General features: G+C 42.7%; 1 protein-coding gene across 1 annotated transcript in view; it reads right to left on the reverse strand.

The window, feature by feature from the left end:
- Nucleotides 1–2: 2 nt before the first annotated feature.
- The window catches only part of LOC311133416 (receptor-type tyrosine-protein phosphatase T-like), a gene marked incomplete at both ends in the record, with an annotated part of 396,537 nt that continues 377,048 nt past the window's right edge, over nt 3–19,491 (reverse strand). The window contains 4 exons of the mRNA XM_084166909.1: nt 3–128; nt 957–1,106; nt 8,219–8,354; nt 15,007–15,161. Coding sequence (XP_084023035.1) covers nt 3–128; nt 957–1,106; nt 8,219–8,354; nt 15,007–15,161 — 567 coding nt within the window. The remainder of the gene's footprint in view (nt 129–956; nt 1,107–8,218; nt 8,355–15,006; nt 15,162–19,491) is intronic.

Below are 19,491 nucleotides of genomic sequence, written 5' to 3' on the forward strand. Positions count from 1 at the left end.
GAGATGAGGAAAGGTAGGCAGCGATCCACGGACAGGACGTCCATGCTGCGGTTCTTGTCGTGGTTCCGGGGGAGCAGTCCCACGCTACAGTCTTCAGGCCGCACCCGGGGAGTCACGATGTTCAGAGTCTGGAAAGCGAAGACGTATTTGGACAATTATTTTTTAGGTTTTAACACATTTTTTAAAGAAAACCTCCATTGTCTTACCAAGAGTTGCTGACTATTTTCATCTTCGACACGTTTTTGTAACCTACTGGGAATTAACTTCAAACCTGAGATGTTCGCGAGACACAATACTATATTACAGTATTCTTCTAAGCTAAAGCCTATAGGCATTACATTAGTCTCTGGGAACTACAAGTATTCAGGTCTCAGGCAAGGTTTCTCCCTCCACTAGCGTTATTCACCAAACCACCTCCTCTGCAACACTCACAATAACACAGCCCTGAATCAACTGCCCAGACTAGTAGTGGAGAATGAATTGGTGTGTAAATAAGCCCAGGAAAACTAATAATCTGCTCCTATTTTCTTAGATTTCCATATTCTAACAAAAAATACATTACTAGTAGTCGGAGCCTTCAACAAGTGCAAATACTTCACTGAAGCGAAGGCTGCAGATGACTTATTTATGAGGGAGAACGAGGGAGATCAACATTGGGAGAGTGATAGAGAGATATGCATCATACATTATGAGACAGATGACAGATCTGAGACCTGTGCTTGATACAGTGATGGGATATTCATCTCAGAGAGAATACGGAGCACAAGGAAAGTGCTTAGCTGCCGAGTTCCTACTGCTTCCTGATGGTAGCTACGAGGCCTTGTTCTTGGAGAAGGCAAATGTCACCCATCTTAGGTGGAAAAGGCAAATACCATGCCTCTTAGGAGGATAAGAGAAGGACATACATACAAACAGACAGACAGAAGTGGAGGGTGCTAAAAGTGGAGGGTGCTAACCTGAAACTCGTCCTTAATTTGGCTGGAGTTGGTCTGTGGGTCCAGTCTGATGATGTTGTAGTATATGGCTCTGAATTCACAGACTGGGATGGCCGTGTTTCCACACAGGAAGGCTTCCAGGATGGCATCGTGGACAAAGACATACTGCTCCTGGGGTAGGACACATGACATAACAGGTGAGATGACATAAAATAATATGACATAAGCGGTTCATGTACTTCTACCCTTTAGGTCAACCTCAACACACTCAAGGCCCACTTTATTACAGCACTTCAACCAGTAGTTGGACCCTATTCAAATCCATTAGACTCAATTCACATGTACTGTTGAAATGTTTTGAGAACAGAGCAGTACATACAGGTACCGAGCCCAACTGTATTACTGTTTGTACACAGATACACAAAACCATAATTAGTTGCCCCTATTACCATGCAACTACGCAGTAATAACTGTAGTACCAACATAGTAGTTACATAGGTATTACTATGTAATTACATAGTAATAGGGTTGTAGCGATATCAGTTATTACACAATTGGAACAACGATTGAGAAATGACACAACCACTTGCTGAAGGTTATTCCACATGTGTAATTACTGATGTTACACATTTTCTTGTTACACTATGTAACTAATGTTTTGTAATTACACGTTTGAGAGTCACCTGTTAATTACTATGTTAATAATTCGAACCAAAATTTGACCTTGTTACATGTAACTATATGGTGCCATTACCATCAAATCCACCGGTAATACCAGGGTTGATACCATCTTGATCTAATGATGTAAATAGGCTAGGACCTGGTAACAACAATTGTAGGAAGGCACACCCTGTTATTATCTACTGGTTATTTTAGATGAGTTAATATCTGTGTTATTACCTGGCTCAAAGGGTATACTGAATCAAGTGTAATGTAAGAACAATGTAGTTACGTAGGATATACTTAAGAAATAACGCACGAGGGGTGTGGTACAGTGCATTCGGAAAGTATTCAGACCCCTTGACTTTTTCCACACTTTGTTACTTTACAGCCTTATTTTAAAATTGATTAAATAAATTAAAATCTGCATCAATCTGCACACAATACCCCATAATGACAAAGCAAAAACAGGTTTTTAGAAAAAACAGATATCACATTTACTTAGGTATTCAGACCGTTTGCTATTAGACTCGAAGTTGAGCTCAGGTGCATCCTGTTTCAACAACTTGATTGGAGTCCACCTGTGGTGAATTCAATTGATTGGACATGATTTGGAAAGGCACACACCTGTCTATATAAGGTCCCACAGTTGACAGTGTATGTCAGAGCAAAAATCAAGCCTTAAGGTTGAATGAATTGTCCGTAGAGCTCTGAGACAGGATTGTGTCGAGGCACAGATCTGGAGAAGGGTACCAAAAAATGTCTGCAGCATTGAAGGTCCCCAAGAACACAGTAGCCTCCATCATTCTTAAAAAGAAGAATGTTGGAACCACCAAGACTCTTCCTAGAGCTGGCCGCCCAGGCAAACTGAGCTATCGGGGTAGAAGGGCCTTGATCAGGGAGGTGGTCACTCTGACAGAGCTCTAGAGTTCCTCTGTGGAGATGGGAGAACCTTCCAGAAGGTCAACCATCTCGGCAGCACTCCACCAATGAGGCCTTTATGATAGAGTGGCCAGACGGAAGCCACTCCTCATTAAAAAGGCACATGACAGCCCGCTTGGAGTTTGCCAAAAGGCACCTAAAGACTGCCAGACCATGAGAAACAAGATTCTCTGGTCTAATGAAATGAAGATTGAACTCTTTGGCCTGAATGCCAAGCATCACATCTGGAGAAAACCTGGCACCATCCCTACAGTGAAGCATGGTGGTGGCAGCATCATGCTGTGGGGATGTTTTTCAGCGGCAGGGACTTGGCGACTAGTCAGGATTGAGGCAAAGTACAGAGCCATCCTTGATGAAAACCTGCTCCAGAGCACTCAGGACCTCAGACTGGGGCGAAGGTTCACCTTCCAACAGGACGACGACCCTAAGCACACAGCCAAGACAACGCAGGAGGGGCTTCGGGACAAATCTCTGAATGTCCTAGACTGGCCCAGCCAGAGAGCGGACTTGAACCCGATCGAACATCTCTGGAGAGACCTGGAAATAGCTGTGCAGTAACACTCTCCATCCAACCTGACAGAGCTTGAGAGGATCTGCAGAGAAGAATGGGAGAAACTCCCCAAACACAGGTGTGCCAAGCTTGTAGCGTCATACCCAAGAAGACTCGAGGCTGTAATCGCTGCCAAAGGTGCTTCAACAAAGTACTGAGTAAAGGGTCTGAAGACTTAAGTAAATGTAATGTTTCATTTTATTTTTTGGTTTATTTTTTGCGAAAAATTCTAAAAACCTGTTTTTGCTTTGTCATTATGGGGTATTGTGTGTAGATTGATGAGGGAAAATAACAATTTAATAAATTTTAGATTACGGCTGTAAGTATCAAAATGTGGAAAAAGTAAAGCGGTCTGAATACTTTCCGAAGGCACTGTATATATAAAACAAAGGAAAATAACATTTTAAACTGCACTGGGCCTTTAAGCCAGGTCATAGAAATAAACAAATTGAAAATGACTGGAAGTTAATTACAGGGTGTGCTTTGTTACAATTATTGTGACCAGACTATTTAACAACCCTGGTATTACATGTGGATTCGATGCTAATGGCACCTTGTCGGTATATGTAACAAGGTCAGATTTTGGTTGAAGCTATTAACATGGTAATTCACAGGTGACTTAAAAACATGTAATTACAAAATATTAGTTACATAGTGGAACAAGAAAATATGTTGTAACATGAGTAATTACACATGTGGAATAACCTACAGCAAGTGGATGTGTAACTACACATTCCTTGTTCGAATTGTGTAATAACCCATAACGCTACAACCCTAGTACCATGTAATTACATAGCAACACCTATGTAACTACTACTGCATGTTGTTACTACAGTTATTACTGTGTACTTACATTGTAATATAGGCAACTTAATGTAAAGTGTTACCTAGTAGTCATTACTGAACGTCAATACGTCAAATCTAACACAGAACAAAACATTTTTAACACATAACCTCATGCTCGGTGATGAAACGGATTTCATAGCCTGAAAAGCGCATTGCATAAATTTGCAGTTTGAAGCAGGTAAAGTAATCTCCTATGGAGAAGTACGTGAACCGCGGGAAAAAAGGCAGCCATGTAACGCCCTTAAAAGGAGTTCAAGATGTTGTGTGCGGCTCAACAGTGGTTGCATTGTGTTCATCAAGTGGCCAGTGATATTAAATAATCTCCAAAAGCCCAGCCACTGAATAGCATGAATAGCATTATGCATATTTTCACTCAACAATGCGGAAGGCTCAGGCATTAGAATGGGGGGGGGCAACATTCGGCACGTAGGCCAACGAGCCCATTCAATCCGGCAGGTGTACAGGTCGAGAGACAAATTGGAGTAATCAAGGTGACAGACAGTGACACGTTCAATACCGCCTTCCACACGCTTGCCTGCATCTAGCTGTAATCATTAGTCCAAACAGTTGCAAACAAGAGTTTCTATTGGACAAACTCAGGTAGGTTTATCCCTGTTTCGTTCCGTTTGCTTCCGTTTAAGAAACGTTTTTCAACAGAATCGGTAGAATGAATAAACCCCTGATCACCCGCACACACAGATCACTTTCATAGCAGCCACATACAAACAGCATCATCACTTTGCTCATTGTATAATTCCTTCTCGCATCTTATCACTCTCCTCCTCTCACCTTTCCCTTCGCTTGTTGGCTTCAGTGCACAACACAACAGTTGTCTGACACCAGGAGACAAAAACTTTCCAACTCAAACCATCATACCATAACCGCTACACACAGCCTACATCGTTGTCACCATATTAGTTAACGTTATAGTCAACATTGCTACTAGAACCAACGCGTTAGTAAACCCGCTACAATCACTCAGTACAATGTACAGCAAGCAGTTTAGCAGTTACACTGGTGGGCCCCGGTGGCAATACATTAATAGAACCAAAAGCTTACTTTGACTTGGAAGAGTTCCAGTGTTGGATAGCCTTAGCCAGCTAACTAACATAAATAGCATTCCTCTCTGTTTAACCGGGTGTTTCAATAGGCAAAATTCGCTAGCTGCATTAGCTAGCTAAGTAAGTGAACGTGAAATAAAACGAAATAAAACCTACCTGACTCAAACTAAGAGACTCCTGCAACGCTACACACAGTCTCTCTCTCTCTCTCTCTCTCTCTCTCTCTCTCTCTCTCTCTCTCTCTCTCTCTCTCTCTCTCTCTCTCTCTCTCTCTCTCTCTCTCTCTCTCTCTCTCTCTCTCTTTGAGTCAACTACTCACCACATTTTATGCGCTGCAGTGCTAGTAATCTGTAGATTATGCATTCAGTAGATTCATTTTCTGCTCCTTTGATGTCAGTTCTGCAAGAGCTGCAAGAGCTCTGATAGGTTGGAGGATGTCTTCTAAAAATAATATATTTTTTATGTTTCACTATGGTCCTCCCCTTCCTTCTCTGAGGAGCCTCTACTGATATATGCTAACCGTTTCAGGAAGCTAGGCATATGTCACATGTCACTACTTCACAGGAAAGGCATTTTTTTAATGATCAAAATGTTTTTTTTTTTTTGCAGAAATGCCTTCTGGAACATGTGAACTTTCATGTGCCTTAATAACAAATTTGTATTCCATCTGTAAATACGAATAAAATTGTTAAATTACGAGACTAGTTGGTTTAGCTAAGGAAAAAGACAGGTACCTTCACGCTAGCCATGACTGGCTGAGATAATGGATGGGCTGGACATGCCAGGAGATGAGTTTGGATTGGTCTGCCAGGTAGCATGCTTCTTACTACAATGTGAGCTGCTCAGTATGTGTTGATAACCTTTCTACCGCATATTTTTTTAAAGATATAACATTAGCCACTGTGAACAACAAAAGTTTTGCTACTTTTCTCAACAACAAATCAGTTGGAAAAAGTTGTGATGGACTACTTTCTGCACACTCCACAGTCAGTGTGAACTGGAATGACTTGGCACAATGCTGGCCAAACAAGATGTAGCTACAAACAAACAGAGTTAAATTGTTCCAGTCTACCGTGAAGCATTCATCCATGTATATGGGTGAGAGTCTAGCTACATTTTCAGATATTATATATTTCACATTTTGTCAGAAGTCATTTTCATTGCAAGTTAAAGCGTACTGTTGGCTAGCTAGCGAACATTAGCTTGCTCTCTCGCTAGCTAACGTTACATGTATGATATCTTTAGTAATATTATTCTAATCAGAAATCTATTTGCATTGCGAGTTATAGCCTAATATTAGCTAGCTAGCTAACATTTAACCTAATTGGTTAGCTTTAGCTACCTACATATTTATACTACAGCTATGACAATCAGTTTGTATTGGTAGTAGTATGAGTTGGGATTATGCCGGTTCATTGTTTAGCTAGCTAGCTACATGTCTAAACAAAAGACTCCACTTCGCCAGATGATTACATGAACCATCAAATTAGCCAGGTGTGTCTGGGGGTGATTATGGCCATCTACTGTATTTCATGAACATGTGTACATGTCTAGACAACAGTGACCCCTCCACTTAGCTAGATGTGGCTGGGGGGTGGTTATAGCATTTCCTTCACATGACCCATCAATTTAGACAAATGTGTTGGGTAACCGTCATCTAATAATAATACAATTTCTGTTTTTGATATTGCTACTATGCAAATATGCAAGTAACCATTTCACTGTACGATTTACACCTTCTGTATCCTGTGCATGTGACAAATAAACATATATTTTATTTGGTATAGTGTGTGTTTACCAGAGATATTAATGTGAAGAACAACATGAGTTTGCTGTTGTATTACCGTTATTTAAGGGGGACTGCAAAACTCCCGGGGTCGTAACCCTCAGACACTTAGCAAACACACTTATTACATTTGAGTCATTTTTTTTATTCATAGAATAAAACGTGTGCGGACTAAGTTATCTATTATTCAACATGTATTTAATATTAATAGGATCATTGGGATGGAAGATGCATGACTGAGCACACTCCAGAGGTAGCTACACTCGCCTGACTTGGGAAATCTTCCAGAGGAGACACCACACACATTTGATCAGAAGTGATATCATGCTTGCTGATGGTGTTTACGAACAGTTGCTAGTCGCGGAGTCGTTGAGAATATACAATGTATGTCGGTCTAGTGGGTACACAGAAGTTAATAAAACAATAGTAGTTATTTTAGCCATTTTGTCATTCTCACTATTGACATTGGAGTAGCACTCAGAGTGTTTGAGGGGAGTAGTTTGAGCAAGATGAGAATCACAGAATAGTTAATCTTGATCAAATAATGAGTAGTTAGTCGGGATGCAAGGTGATTTGTAGATCAGTGATTCTGTTCGGCCCAACTGCAATGTAGTTGATCTCAAACACACACATTATCTCACAGGTACTGTTTCCCCACTAAGAACCACTGTTCCATCACTGACTGCATGATCCGCTGGGAAATGTAACCCTAATAGCCTGGATTGGCCCGTCTGGCAGCTAAGGCCCAGGCTTATATATCATAGAAATAGAATCTGGTTTCAAGGTCTGGGGGGCTTTTCCCATTCTTTATATTACAGTTCTATGCTTTAGACTCTCCCTGCATAGGACTCACTTTACATTATCATTTCTAGGCTTTACAACATCCTATTTCTATGCTTTACAGTGTCCCTCAATAGGACTCACTTTAAAATATCCCTGCTGAATATTTCACGCAGAGCAACTAACTGTGGGCAGTGGGTTGTGACATAGGATCAGTCTGGTGACTGTCTGGGAAATACTAACCATAGCAGGCAACTGTTTGAGCTATTCTTAACCCTTCGCCATGGCGATGGCAAATGCTACGCTAACAGACTTGCTGTGACTTTGAACTTTGGTTGCACTCCCTTTATGCTTGGTATGAGGATGGCTAATGCTATCTGTGTAACTGCTAGTAACCAAATAACATGTGGATGGCTAATGTTAATGCTAACCTCAAAATACCATGTTAAAGCTAGGTATAAGGATGGCTAATGCTATGCTAATTGGCTAACTGTACTTTTAAACACTGTACCATTTTTAATGTACCATTATGTGCCATTATGTATCATTATTTCCTTTGCAGGGCACTGTAATGACTAATGCTTCAACTATGATACATCACTGCTCTCTTCTTACCCACTATCCACAGCCAAGCTAATCAGTACATTGCTTCACCAACCTCGGTTTGCACCATGTTAACCCTTTGTGAGCGCAGTTCGCGGATGCAGTTGAAGATGTCCACCACACCCTCGTTCTCGGCCATATCCAGCATGATGTCCACAGCTATGAAACAGCCTGTCCTTCCAGCCCCAGCACTGGCGAGAGAGAGGGGGAAGAGAGAGAAAGAGAGAGAGAAAGAGACAAAGAGAGACAAAGAGAGAGAGAGAGAGAAAAAGCATATAATCAATGTCTCCAGTAAGGCCTTTTCCGTACAGTACACTCTTATAATTGTTTTGCTATCTAGAACCTAAAAGGGTTCTTCGGCTATCCCCATAGAAGAACCCTTTTGAAGAGCCCTTTTTGGTACCAGGTATAACCCTTTTGTGTTCCATTTAGAACCCTTTCTAAAGAGGGTTCTACATGGAACCCAAAAGGGTTCAACCTGGAACCCAAAAGGGTTCTACCTGGAACCAAAAAGGGTTCGCCTATGGGGACAGCCAAAGAACCCTTTTGGAGGAGTGTGCAGTTCCTAATCTGTCCTCTGTATCGACCTGCCACAGTTAGCGGCGGCGACATGCTCCTGCCCTATGATAAACATATATTGAACCACGCTGCGCTCCCACAGTTAGCCAAAGGAGACAAGACGGCCTTATGGCGCTGACAAACAGCGCACTCCATCAGCCCCTGCGAGTGACAGGTAGGGGTTAGAGCTATTTCCCCTGACCCTGGTGTTAGGTGTTAAGGATACACACCCAGCAGATGGGCTGTGAAGGAGGGAGGGAGCAAGGGAGGGAAGGGGTTGTGATGGGAGGGAGATAGTGGTGGAGAAGAGGTAGAGGAGAGGTAGGAGAGGGGGGCTGCTCAGCCATCATTCACTCAGCAGCATCCTGACAGGTCCCAGCTCCGGATCTCAGGAGCCGGGGGCCACTCAGTAACACAGCAGCCTGTCAGATTGCCTGTCAGCTGCTAGTGATTCATGGTGAGAGCGGCAAACAACTGGGTCCTGGCATGGGGATAACGGTCAAGGAGTGCCCCGGGAAATTTGAAATTAATCCGCAGTCTGTAAATGGGGGCCTACACTCTGTGGGCCAAAGCTTATCCTGTTGGCCTTCATCTGAATCCCATCTATATTTCAGTTAAGTGGGGAATCGCTGCCAACCTCTATGCAACTCCATTGGACATTTGTTGTCAGCGCTCAATGGTGGAATTCGGTTGGGGAGTGATCGGAGCATTGTATTTCGAAAGCCAGGCTGAACTTTTTAGGAGAACTTGAACCGACAACGCTTTGGATCATGGAAAAGCGATGAGGTAATGAATGACAGGTACACTAAGGTTAAATATAGTGGGCTGCTACGGGGGAGACGGCTTACTTCGGCAATCTTTGAATGCTACAGTTTGAGACGTCTGTACAACTTCTGCCGAAAGTTCGGACGTAGAGGATGAGTCGGAAATGGGACACACGCAAAAAGTTGCAACTTTCTGACGTCAATGCCTTTTCCGCCTATTGCCCTAGCATTAACAATCCCAGGACACAAACTAGTTACATTTTAGTCATTTAGCCGACGCTCTTATTCAGAGCGACTTACAGTAGTGAATACACACATTTTCGTAGTGGTACCCCATGGGAATCAAACCCATAACCCTGGCGTTGCAAGCACCATGCTCTACCAACTGAGCTACACAGGACCTAGCACAATGGAGGATGTTTTTAATGACTGCATTTCACAAGTTTGCATCAGCTACCTTCACATGGTGTGATGGCTAACTGACGGTTTCTGTTGTTGTATTTGTATGTATTATGTTGTGACACCAGTGAATTTGTGAATTTGTTAACTAACGAACATTACCTACCTAGCTGGTGGCCATCTCCAGACAGGAATACATTGAATTTGCTATTTAGCTAGCTAGCTATTGAGCTTGCTAGCAACCTTAGATATATTTGAACATGAGGATTCAGCTGGATAAATGCTTGAATGTGTTGCTGTGCTATGGATATGAAGCCGGTGAGAGCTTTACCATTTCTGTTCTAGCTGCTATGATTACTTAGCAGGTCAGTGCTGACAACAATTGCTTATTTGCTTGCTAGAAAAATAATCTTCCTGTTCCTACAGATGGTTAACTAGCTAGCTAGCTTTCTGTTGTTTATCTTATTCAATGCTCACTAAATACATTTGCATTGAAGTTAGCTAGTCACAGCAGTACCACTGGGCAAAAACGGGTTAAATCAATGTTGTTTCCACGTCATTTAAACAAAAACATGATATGTGATTACGTTGAACAAACGTGGAAAAGTGATTGGATTTGCAAAAAGTCATCAAAGGGAATTTAGTATTTCTTTCCCCAAAACTTTTAACCTAAATCCAATGAAAGGTTGACATTTCATTTTATGTTGATTTCACATAGAATTCACGTTATTTAACCAAATGTAAATCAAAGCTAGACGTTGAACTGACGTCTGTGCCCAGTGGGTAGCTATCTATTTGTATAGCTAGCTAGCTAGATATCTTATCTATGTCTATGGTTATAGCTAGTTTGCCCTGAGACATGGCTATAGTAGTCTTGCTACGGAGGTTACAAGCATCTTTAGATGACACAGAATAAAGGCTTTTGTGAAGAGTAGTTTTAACACTAGTCTCTCTCTCTCTCTCTCTCTCTCTCTCTCTCTCTCTCTCTCTCTCTCTCTCTCTCTCTCTCTCTCTCTCTCTCTCTCTCTCTCTCTCTCTCTCTCTCTCTCTCTCTCTCTCTCTCTCTAAGAGCCCTCACCAGGCATTAGCTTTGAATTGAAAGGTATGTTCTATTCATTCTAATTCTATGGTATCAAAATATATTTCAATGCCCCATTGAAGGTTGAAGTAACCCTAGTCTCTGGCCCTTCCCTCTCTCTCTCTCTCCCCAGGTAGCAGGTGTGTGTTTGGGGCGGTGCTCGAGAAGGAGGTGTGTGTGCTGCTGGCTGTGTCTGGCTTCTTGGCTCCAACACAGTCAGGTAATCCAGTCCCTCTCTCTCACTCTCTCAGACCATCCCTAGGTCTGTTAGACAAGTGTATCAAAGAGGAAAATGACAGACGGGTGGCATTTACTTCACGTCTTACAGGATTTTTGTTTTGCCTTTATTTAATATGTAAGGTATGTCATTGAAATCCCTCTGCTCCCTTGTCTTTGTGTGTGATTGTTTATTGTGAGGATAGTGAAGCTCGGTGGAGCTCCTTGTATTTTGTATCGCCGGGTTATTTTCTCTGTGTGCCTTGTTGGTTCCAGTGCGCATGTTTTGCGCACTGGACTGTTTTGATGCTTTACTGCGTAATCTGTATTCCGGAATAAATCCTGTTATTCTGTGATTTACCCTCCTGCGCCTGACTCCTTAAAATCACCCATCACAGTGTAGCAAAGCAGACAAGTGACGTTACAGACAGAGAACACTAGCTACTCCTTAGGTTCAATATGTTCATACTACTACCAGCTTATCATTGCTACACTCACCCCATTGGTTATTGTCATATGTAACCCCAGCATTGGCCCCTGGAGGTGCCATGGTGATGCCTGCCCATCATGGCCCCTAGCACAGCCTGTAAATTCTAATCTCTCCCCCTCTCTTTCGCTCTCTCTTATTTTCTGCTGTAAGAGCAGAAAAGTTGAAGAGGCGGCATTCAATATGGTACTGTGACAGCTCATCTACATCCCAGGTGATGTGGATGACGACAGACAACTAAAGAGCTCAAAGAGACGCAAGTCAGCCGGCCCCCACTAACACATGAGTTGTGCCACAAATGCACTCAACTGAATGGTTCTACAAAGTCCCAAAGGATAAGACAGGGTAAGAGAGAGAGACTGGCTTTTCTCTAGAACTTACTTTATTTATTTATGGTACTGACTTCCCAAACACACCTGGATCCACAGGTTTAAGGGAATTGATCTTTGATTAGAGGGAATGATTGACAACCAACGTACAATACAAACTTTTTTTTGTCGCATTTGATCAGGGGTGTCAAACTCAATTCATGGAGGGCAGTGTGTCTGCTGGTTTTGGTTATTTCCTTTCAATTTGTGTCCAATTAAGACCTAGACAACCAGGTGAGAGGCGTTCCTAACCACAGTTCCTTGCAGAAGTATTCATCCCACTTGACGTTTTTCAATTGGTACAGGTTGTATCCCAACATGTAATTTAAATTGACTTTTAATTGGATTTCATGTAATGGACATACTCAAAATAATCCAAATTGGTGAAGTGAAATGAAAAAATTAACTCGTTTAAAAAAAATAATAATAATTATAACGGAAAAGTGGTGCCTGGATATGTATTCACCCCCTTTGCTATGAAGCCCCTAAATAAGATCTGGTGCAACCAATTATCTTCAGAAGTCACATAATTAGCTAAATAAAGTCCACCTGTGTGCAATCTAAGTGTCACATGGTCTGTCACATGATGTAAGTATATATACACCTGTTCTGAAAGGCCCCAGAGTCTGCAACACTACTAAGCAAGGGGCACCACCAAGCAAGCGGCACCATGAAGACCAAGGAGCTCTCCAAACAGGTCAGGGACAAAATTGTGGAGAAGTACTTGGGGCGGCAGGTAGCTTAGTGGGTAAAAGCGTTGTGCCAGTAACCGAAAGGTCGCTGGTTCTAATCCCTGAGCTGACTAGGTGAAAAATCTGTCGATTAACCCTAATTGCTCCTGTAAGTTGCTCTGTATAAGAGCGTCTGCTAAATGACGTAAATGTAAGTACAGATCCGAAACTTTGAACATCCCACGGAGCACCAATAAATCCATTATTTTAAAAAATTGAAAGAATATGGCACCACAACAAACCTGCCAAGAGAGGGCCGCACCTCAAAACTCATGGACCAGGCAAGGACGGCATTAATCAGAGAGGCAACAAAGAGACCAAAGATAGCCCTGAAGGAGCTGCAAAGCTGGTAGGCATGTTGTGTAAATCAATTGATACAAACACCCCAAAAAATCAATTTTAATTCCAGGTTGTAAGGCAAAGAAATTTGAAAAATGCCAAGTGGGGTGAATATTTTTGCAAGCCACTGTAATCATTGACGACTACTTAAAGCAATGCCAAAATTGGAACAGAAACATGCCAGTGAGCATTGGTAGTACATTATCTAGCTACAGTAGAATACATGGGTGATTGACATTGGTTTATGTCAACAGGGGCATCCAAGAAGAAACATGAATAATAACTTTAGTGAAGGTAAGGAAAATGTTTAGCCTGTAGTAGAGCTAATTTATAACCAAAACATACATTTGATTAGCTAGCCGATTACTAATGGATAGTGAGCAAGTTAAAGCTAGTATTAGATGGTTAGCTAGCTGGATGTCTAAATTACTATAAGCTGAACAATGCTAGGTAGCTAGCTAGCATAAGTTGCTAGCTACCAGACAGTAACATTTTACAAGTTGCAGTCGTCTAATTTGTCTCTCCTTTTAGTATAGATGGGTTGTTATAACATTTATAAAAATGTATACGATGATTTATGTGCCATAATTATAATGAGGACATGGTGTTCCTCGCCTCATTCCATGGAGACTGCCAGTTGTTCTCCACTGCTGCTAAACACTTCTAAGCCTAGCTAGCTAGCTGCGTTCGCATTTGGTCCGCCTCTATTTTTCTGAGGGGAATCTTTTCTATGAGCACAATTCCCAACCACCTTTTAAACCCCCCTACCCAAAGTCGTGATTTATAAGGTAGTGTTGTCGGTCTGAAGAGAACACTCCCCAGAAGGTTTTTTCCCATTTCAAAAAGTCAGAGAGAAGCTGACATTCTCTCCAGATCTTGTGTCATTGCGTATAGGCTTATGTTTCTCCAAGGTCGGGATATCCAAGACCATTTGGTGACCAGGTGGATGTCACTCTCCCGCGACAGGTGTGAACCCTCCTTTTTTCCCAGGCAATTCTTAAAGGTTAATGTCATCAATCCAATTTATGAGAGGGCAAAGATAAGAAGGGGGATAAACTGGCAGTAATAACATTCCCTCCCCATCTCGTCCTTGGATGTATTAGAGGGAGAAAGGCGCCCCGTGCTTCATGGGAGCAGAAAGCACAGCGCCTGGCACTTGAGCTAATCCACTCTGAAAATGTTTTAGTCACATCTGCTTTGTTTTGAGAGTCCCGAGCCAAATGTGAAATTGCATTGTGCCATTTAGCAGCCTCTCCATGTCACATCTCATTGTGCACACGCACTCCCTCCCTCCAACCCCTCTCCTCCTTTGCCTGTCTGAGCTCAATGCCTCGGTCTCAAGGGGTGGGTGTTTGAGTGGGCTGGGGAGGGGTGGAGGAGAGAGAGTGAGAGAGAGAGGCCTTAGTCTCCCATCGCTCTTGCTCATTCACTAAAGATGAAAGTGACGGCTCCCAGCTACTGTGGTGGTTATTTCAGTGGGGATCTGGGGAGTACAGGGGCCTGTGGTGCAGCAGAAGGTGGTAGTCAAAGAGAGTGTGCAGGTATTTGGGAGTTACCTGAATCAGTGAGTATAGTTCCATCAGTCAGCCACATAATTTTTTTCTCGCCCTATAGTTTGTGAATTAACTCTGCTGTCTGATTCCACAGCAAGTTAATAAACAGTCGTGTAAGGGAGGCTGTTCAAAACCAATTACAGTGATGGGGAAATGTGTCTGAGACCTGAAGACTTGAGTTAGAACCTTGAGCTAATGCCTAGGCTTTAGCTCAGCAGGCTAATAGTCGTTGACATACTGAATTAATGTTCAAATTAATACATATATGAAAGCCATGAGTGATAAATATGTAATCCCAGTAGTCCTGTGTTAATTGACCATGTCCCACCCTCAGCATTGTCAGTATGTACCTGCAGTGGGCCACGATGGGGCCGGCGTTGGGAGGGTTGAGGAACTTGACCTGGCGGACAAAGCCCAGGAGGCCGGTGGCATAGCAGGGCACCCCATGGTCAGGCCAGCTAGTGAAGTGGAATTGACGGATCTCCCGAATCTCATGGTGGCCCTTCTGAAAGAAAACAAATTAGAGGCTCAAGTAGAAACATACACAGTGGTCTTCCTGGAAACATCGGTCCTATTTGTCTCAGTCGATTCCTATGAACAATTTATGTACGCATGACTGTAAGCCGCTTTGGATAAAAGCATATGCTAAATGGCATATATTAAATTATAAACTGTGGGTTGACAACAAAATGGAGGCTCAAATGTAGACATCAAATCAAGTTGTATTCATCACATGCATTGTAAACAACAGTTGTGGACTAAGAGTGAAATTACTTATGGGCCCTTCCCAACATTGTAGAGAGAAAGAAAATAAAGAAATAGTAGAAAATAAATAATACAGTGGCTTGTGAAAGTATTCACCCCCTTGGAATTTTTCCTATTTTGTTACCTTACAACCTGGAATTAAAATTGTTTTTTGGGGGGGTTTGTATCAATTGATTTACACAACATGCCTACCACTTTGAAGATGCAAAATATTTTTTGGGGTGAAACAAACAAGAAATAAGACAAAAAAACGGTAAACTTGAGCGTGCATAACTATTCACCCCCCAAAGTCAATACTTTGTAGAGCCACCTTTTGCAGCAATTACAGCTGCAAGTCTCTTGGGGTATGTCTCTATTAGCTTGGCACATCTAGCCACTGGGATTTTTGACCTTTCTTCGAGGTAAAACTGCTCCAGCTCCTTCAAGTTGGATGGGTTCCGCTGGTGTACAGCAATCTTTAAATCATACTACAGATTCTCAATTGGATTGAGGTCTGGGCTTTGACTAGGCCATTCCAATAAATTTAAATGTTTCCCCTTAAAACACTCGAGTGTTGCTTTAGCAGTATGCTTAGGGCCATTGTCCTGCTGGAAGGTGAACCTCCATCCCAGTCTGAAATCTCTGGACGACTGAAACAGGTTTCCCTCAAGAATTTCCCTGTATTTAGCGGCATCCATCATTCCTTCAATTCTGACCAGTTTCCCAGTCCCTGCCGATGAAAAACATCCCCACAGCATGATACTGCCGACACCATGCTTCATTGTGGGGATGGTGTTCTCGGGGTGATGAGAGGTGTTGGGTTTGCGCCAGACATAGCGTTTTCCTTGATGGCCAAAAAGCAACATTTTAGTCTCATCTGACCAGAGTCCCTCCTTCCATATGTTTGGGGAGTCTCCCACATGCCTTTTTGCGAACATCAAACGTGTTTGCTGATTTCTTTCTTTAAGCAATGGCTTTTTTCTGGCCACTCTTCCGTAAAGCCCAGCTCTATAGAGTGTACGGCTTAAAGTGGTCCTCTGACAGATACTCCAATCTCCGCTGTGGAGCTTTGCAGCTCCTTCAGGGTTATCTTTGGTCTCTTTGTTGCCTCTCTGATTAATGCCCTCCCTGCCTGGTCTGTGAGTTTTGGGGGGTGGCCCTCTCTTGGCAGGTTTGTTGTGGTGCCATATTCTTTCCATTTTTTTTTATGATTTAATGGTGCTCCGTGGGATGTTCAAAGTTTCGGATATTTTTTTATAACCCAACCCTGATCTGTACTTCTCCACATCTTTGTCCCTGACCTGTTTGGAGAGCTCCTTGGTCTTCATGGTGCCGCTTGCTTGGTGGTGCCCCTTGCTTTGTGGTGTTACAGACTCTGGGGCCTTTCAGAACAGGTGTATATATACTGAGATCATGTGACAGATCATGTGACACTTAGATTGCACACAGGTGGACTTTATTTAACTAATTATGTGACTTCTGGAGGTAATTTGTTGCGCCAGATCTTATTTACGGACTTCATAGCAAAGGTTGTGAATACATAGGCATGGCACCACTTTTCCGTTATTAATTTTTTGAAACAAGTTATTTTTTAAATTTCACTTCACCAATTTGGCCTATTCTGTGTATGTCCATTACATGAAATCCAAATAAAATCAATTCAAATTACAGGTTGTAATGCAACAAAATGGGAAAAACGCCAAGGGGGATGAATACTATTGCAAGGCACTGTAGATACAAAATGAGTAACGATAACTTGGCTATATACAAGGGGTACCAGTACCGAGGTAATTGCGGTAGATATGTACATGTAACTAGGATTAAAGTGACAGATGGTAAACACTAGCAGCAGCGTATGTGATGCAAAAAGGGTCAATGCAGATAGTCCGGGTAGCTATTTGGTTAACTATTTAACTAACTATTTAGCAGTCTTATGGCTTGGGGGTAGAAGCTCTTCATGGTCCTGTTGGTTCCAGACTTGGTGCATCAGTACCGCTTGCCATGCGGTAGCAGAGAGAACAATCTATGACTTGGGTGTCTGGAGTCTTTTTTAGGGTTTTCCTCTGGCACCGCCTGCTATAGAGGACCTGGATTGCAGGGAGCTCAGCCCCAGTGATGTACTGGGCCGTCCGCACTACCCTCTGTAGCGCCTTGCAGATGTAGACAGTCAAGATGCTCTCTAGATCAGCTGTTTAACTTTTTGAGAATCTGAGGGCCCATACCAAATCGTTTCAGCCTCCTGAGGGGGAAGAGTGATGAGCTAGGAGGGCAGTATGGTGTTGAACAATGAGCTGTAGTCAATGAATAGCATTCTCACGTACAGTGCATTCGGAAAGTATTCAGACCCCTTGATTTTTTTCCACATTTTGTTATGTTACAGCTTTATTCTAAAATTGATTAAATTAATTTTAATGAATTCAATCTACACACAATACCCCATAATGACAAAGCGAAAACAAGTTTTTAAAATGTTTTCCAAATGTATTAAAAATAAAATAAACCTTATTTACAGAAGTATTCAGACCCTTTTCTATTAGACTCGACATTGAGATCAGGTGCATCCTGTTTACATTGAAAATTCAATTGATTGGACATCATTTGGAAAGGCACACACCTGTCTATAGAAGGTCCCAAAGTTGACAGCTCATATCAGAGCGAAAACCAAGCCATGAGGTCGAAGGAATTGTCCGTAGAGCTCCGAGACAGGATTGTGTGGAGACACAGATCTTTGGAAGAGTACCAAAACATTTCTGCAGCATCGAAGGTCCCCAAGAACACAGTGGCCTCCATCATTCTTAAATGGAAGAAGTTTGAAACCACCAAGACTCTTCCTGGAGCTGGCTGCCCGGCCAAACAAAGCAATAGGGGGAGAAGGACCTTGGTCAGGGAGGTGACCAAGAACCCGACGGTGTCTCTGACAGAGCTCCAGAGTTCCTCTTTGGAGATAGGAGAACCTTCCAAAGGACAACCATCTCTGCAGCACTCCACCAATCAGGTCTTTATGGTAGAGTGGCCAGGTGGAAGCAACTCCTCAGTAAAAGGCACATGACAGCCCACTTGGAGTTTGCCAAAAGGCACCTAAAGGAGTCTCAGACCCGGAGAAACAAGATTCTCTGCTCTGATGAAACCAAGATTGAACTCTTTGACCTGAATGTCAAGCGTCACATCTGGAGGAAACCTGGCACCATCCCTACAGTGAAGCATGGTGGTGGCAGCATCATGCTTTGGGGATGTTTTTCAGTGGCATGGACTGGGAGACTAGTCAGGATCGAGGGAAAGAAGAACAGAGGAAAGTACAGAGAGATCCTTGATGAAAACCTGCTCCAGATTACTCGGGACCTTAGACTGGGGCGAAGTTTCACCTTCCAACAGGACAATGACTCTAAGCACACAGCCAAGACAACGTAGGAGTGGCTTGGGGACAAGTCTCTGAATATCCTTGAGTGGCCCAGCCAGAGTCCTGACGTGAACCTGATCGAATATCTCTTGAGAGACCTGAAAATAGCTGTGCAGCGACGCTCCCCATCCAACATGACAGAGCTTGAGAGGATCTGCAGAGAAGTATGGGAGAAATGACAAATACAGGTGTGCCAAGCTTTTAGCATCATACCCAAGAAGACTTGAGGCTGTAATCACTGCCAAAGGTGCATCAACAAAGTACTGAGTAAAGGGTCTGAATACTTATGTAAAGATATTTAGGTTTTCTAAAAACCTGTTTTTGCTTTGCCATTATGGGGTATTGTGTGTAGATTGAGGAGGGGTATAAAAACTATTTAATCCATTTTAGAATAAGGCTATAATGTAACAAAATGTGGAAAAAGTCAAGGGGTCTGAATACTTTCCGAATGCACTGTAGGTGTTCCTTTTGTCCAAGTGGGAAAGGGACGTGTGAAGTGCAATAGAGATGGTGTCATCTGTGGATCTGTTGGGGTTGGTACGCAAATTGGATTGGGTCCAGGGTGTCTGTGATGATGGTGTTGATGTGAGCCATGACCAGCCTTTCGAATCATTTCATGGCTACAGATGTGAGTGCTACTGGGCAATAGTCATTTAGACAGGTTCAATTGGCGTTCTTGGGCACACAGACTATA

Source organism: Coregonus lavaretus (assembly GCF_964263955.1).
Source record: "Coregonus lavaretus genome assembly, chromosome: 8".
Taxonomy (NCBI): domain Eukaryota; kingdom Metazoa; phylum Chordata; class Actinopteri; order Salmoniformes; family Salmonidae; genus Coregonus; species Coregonus lavaretus.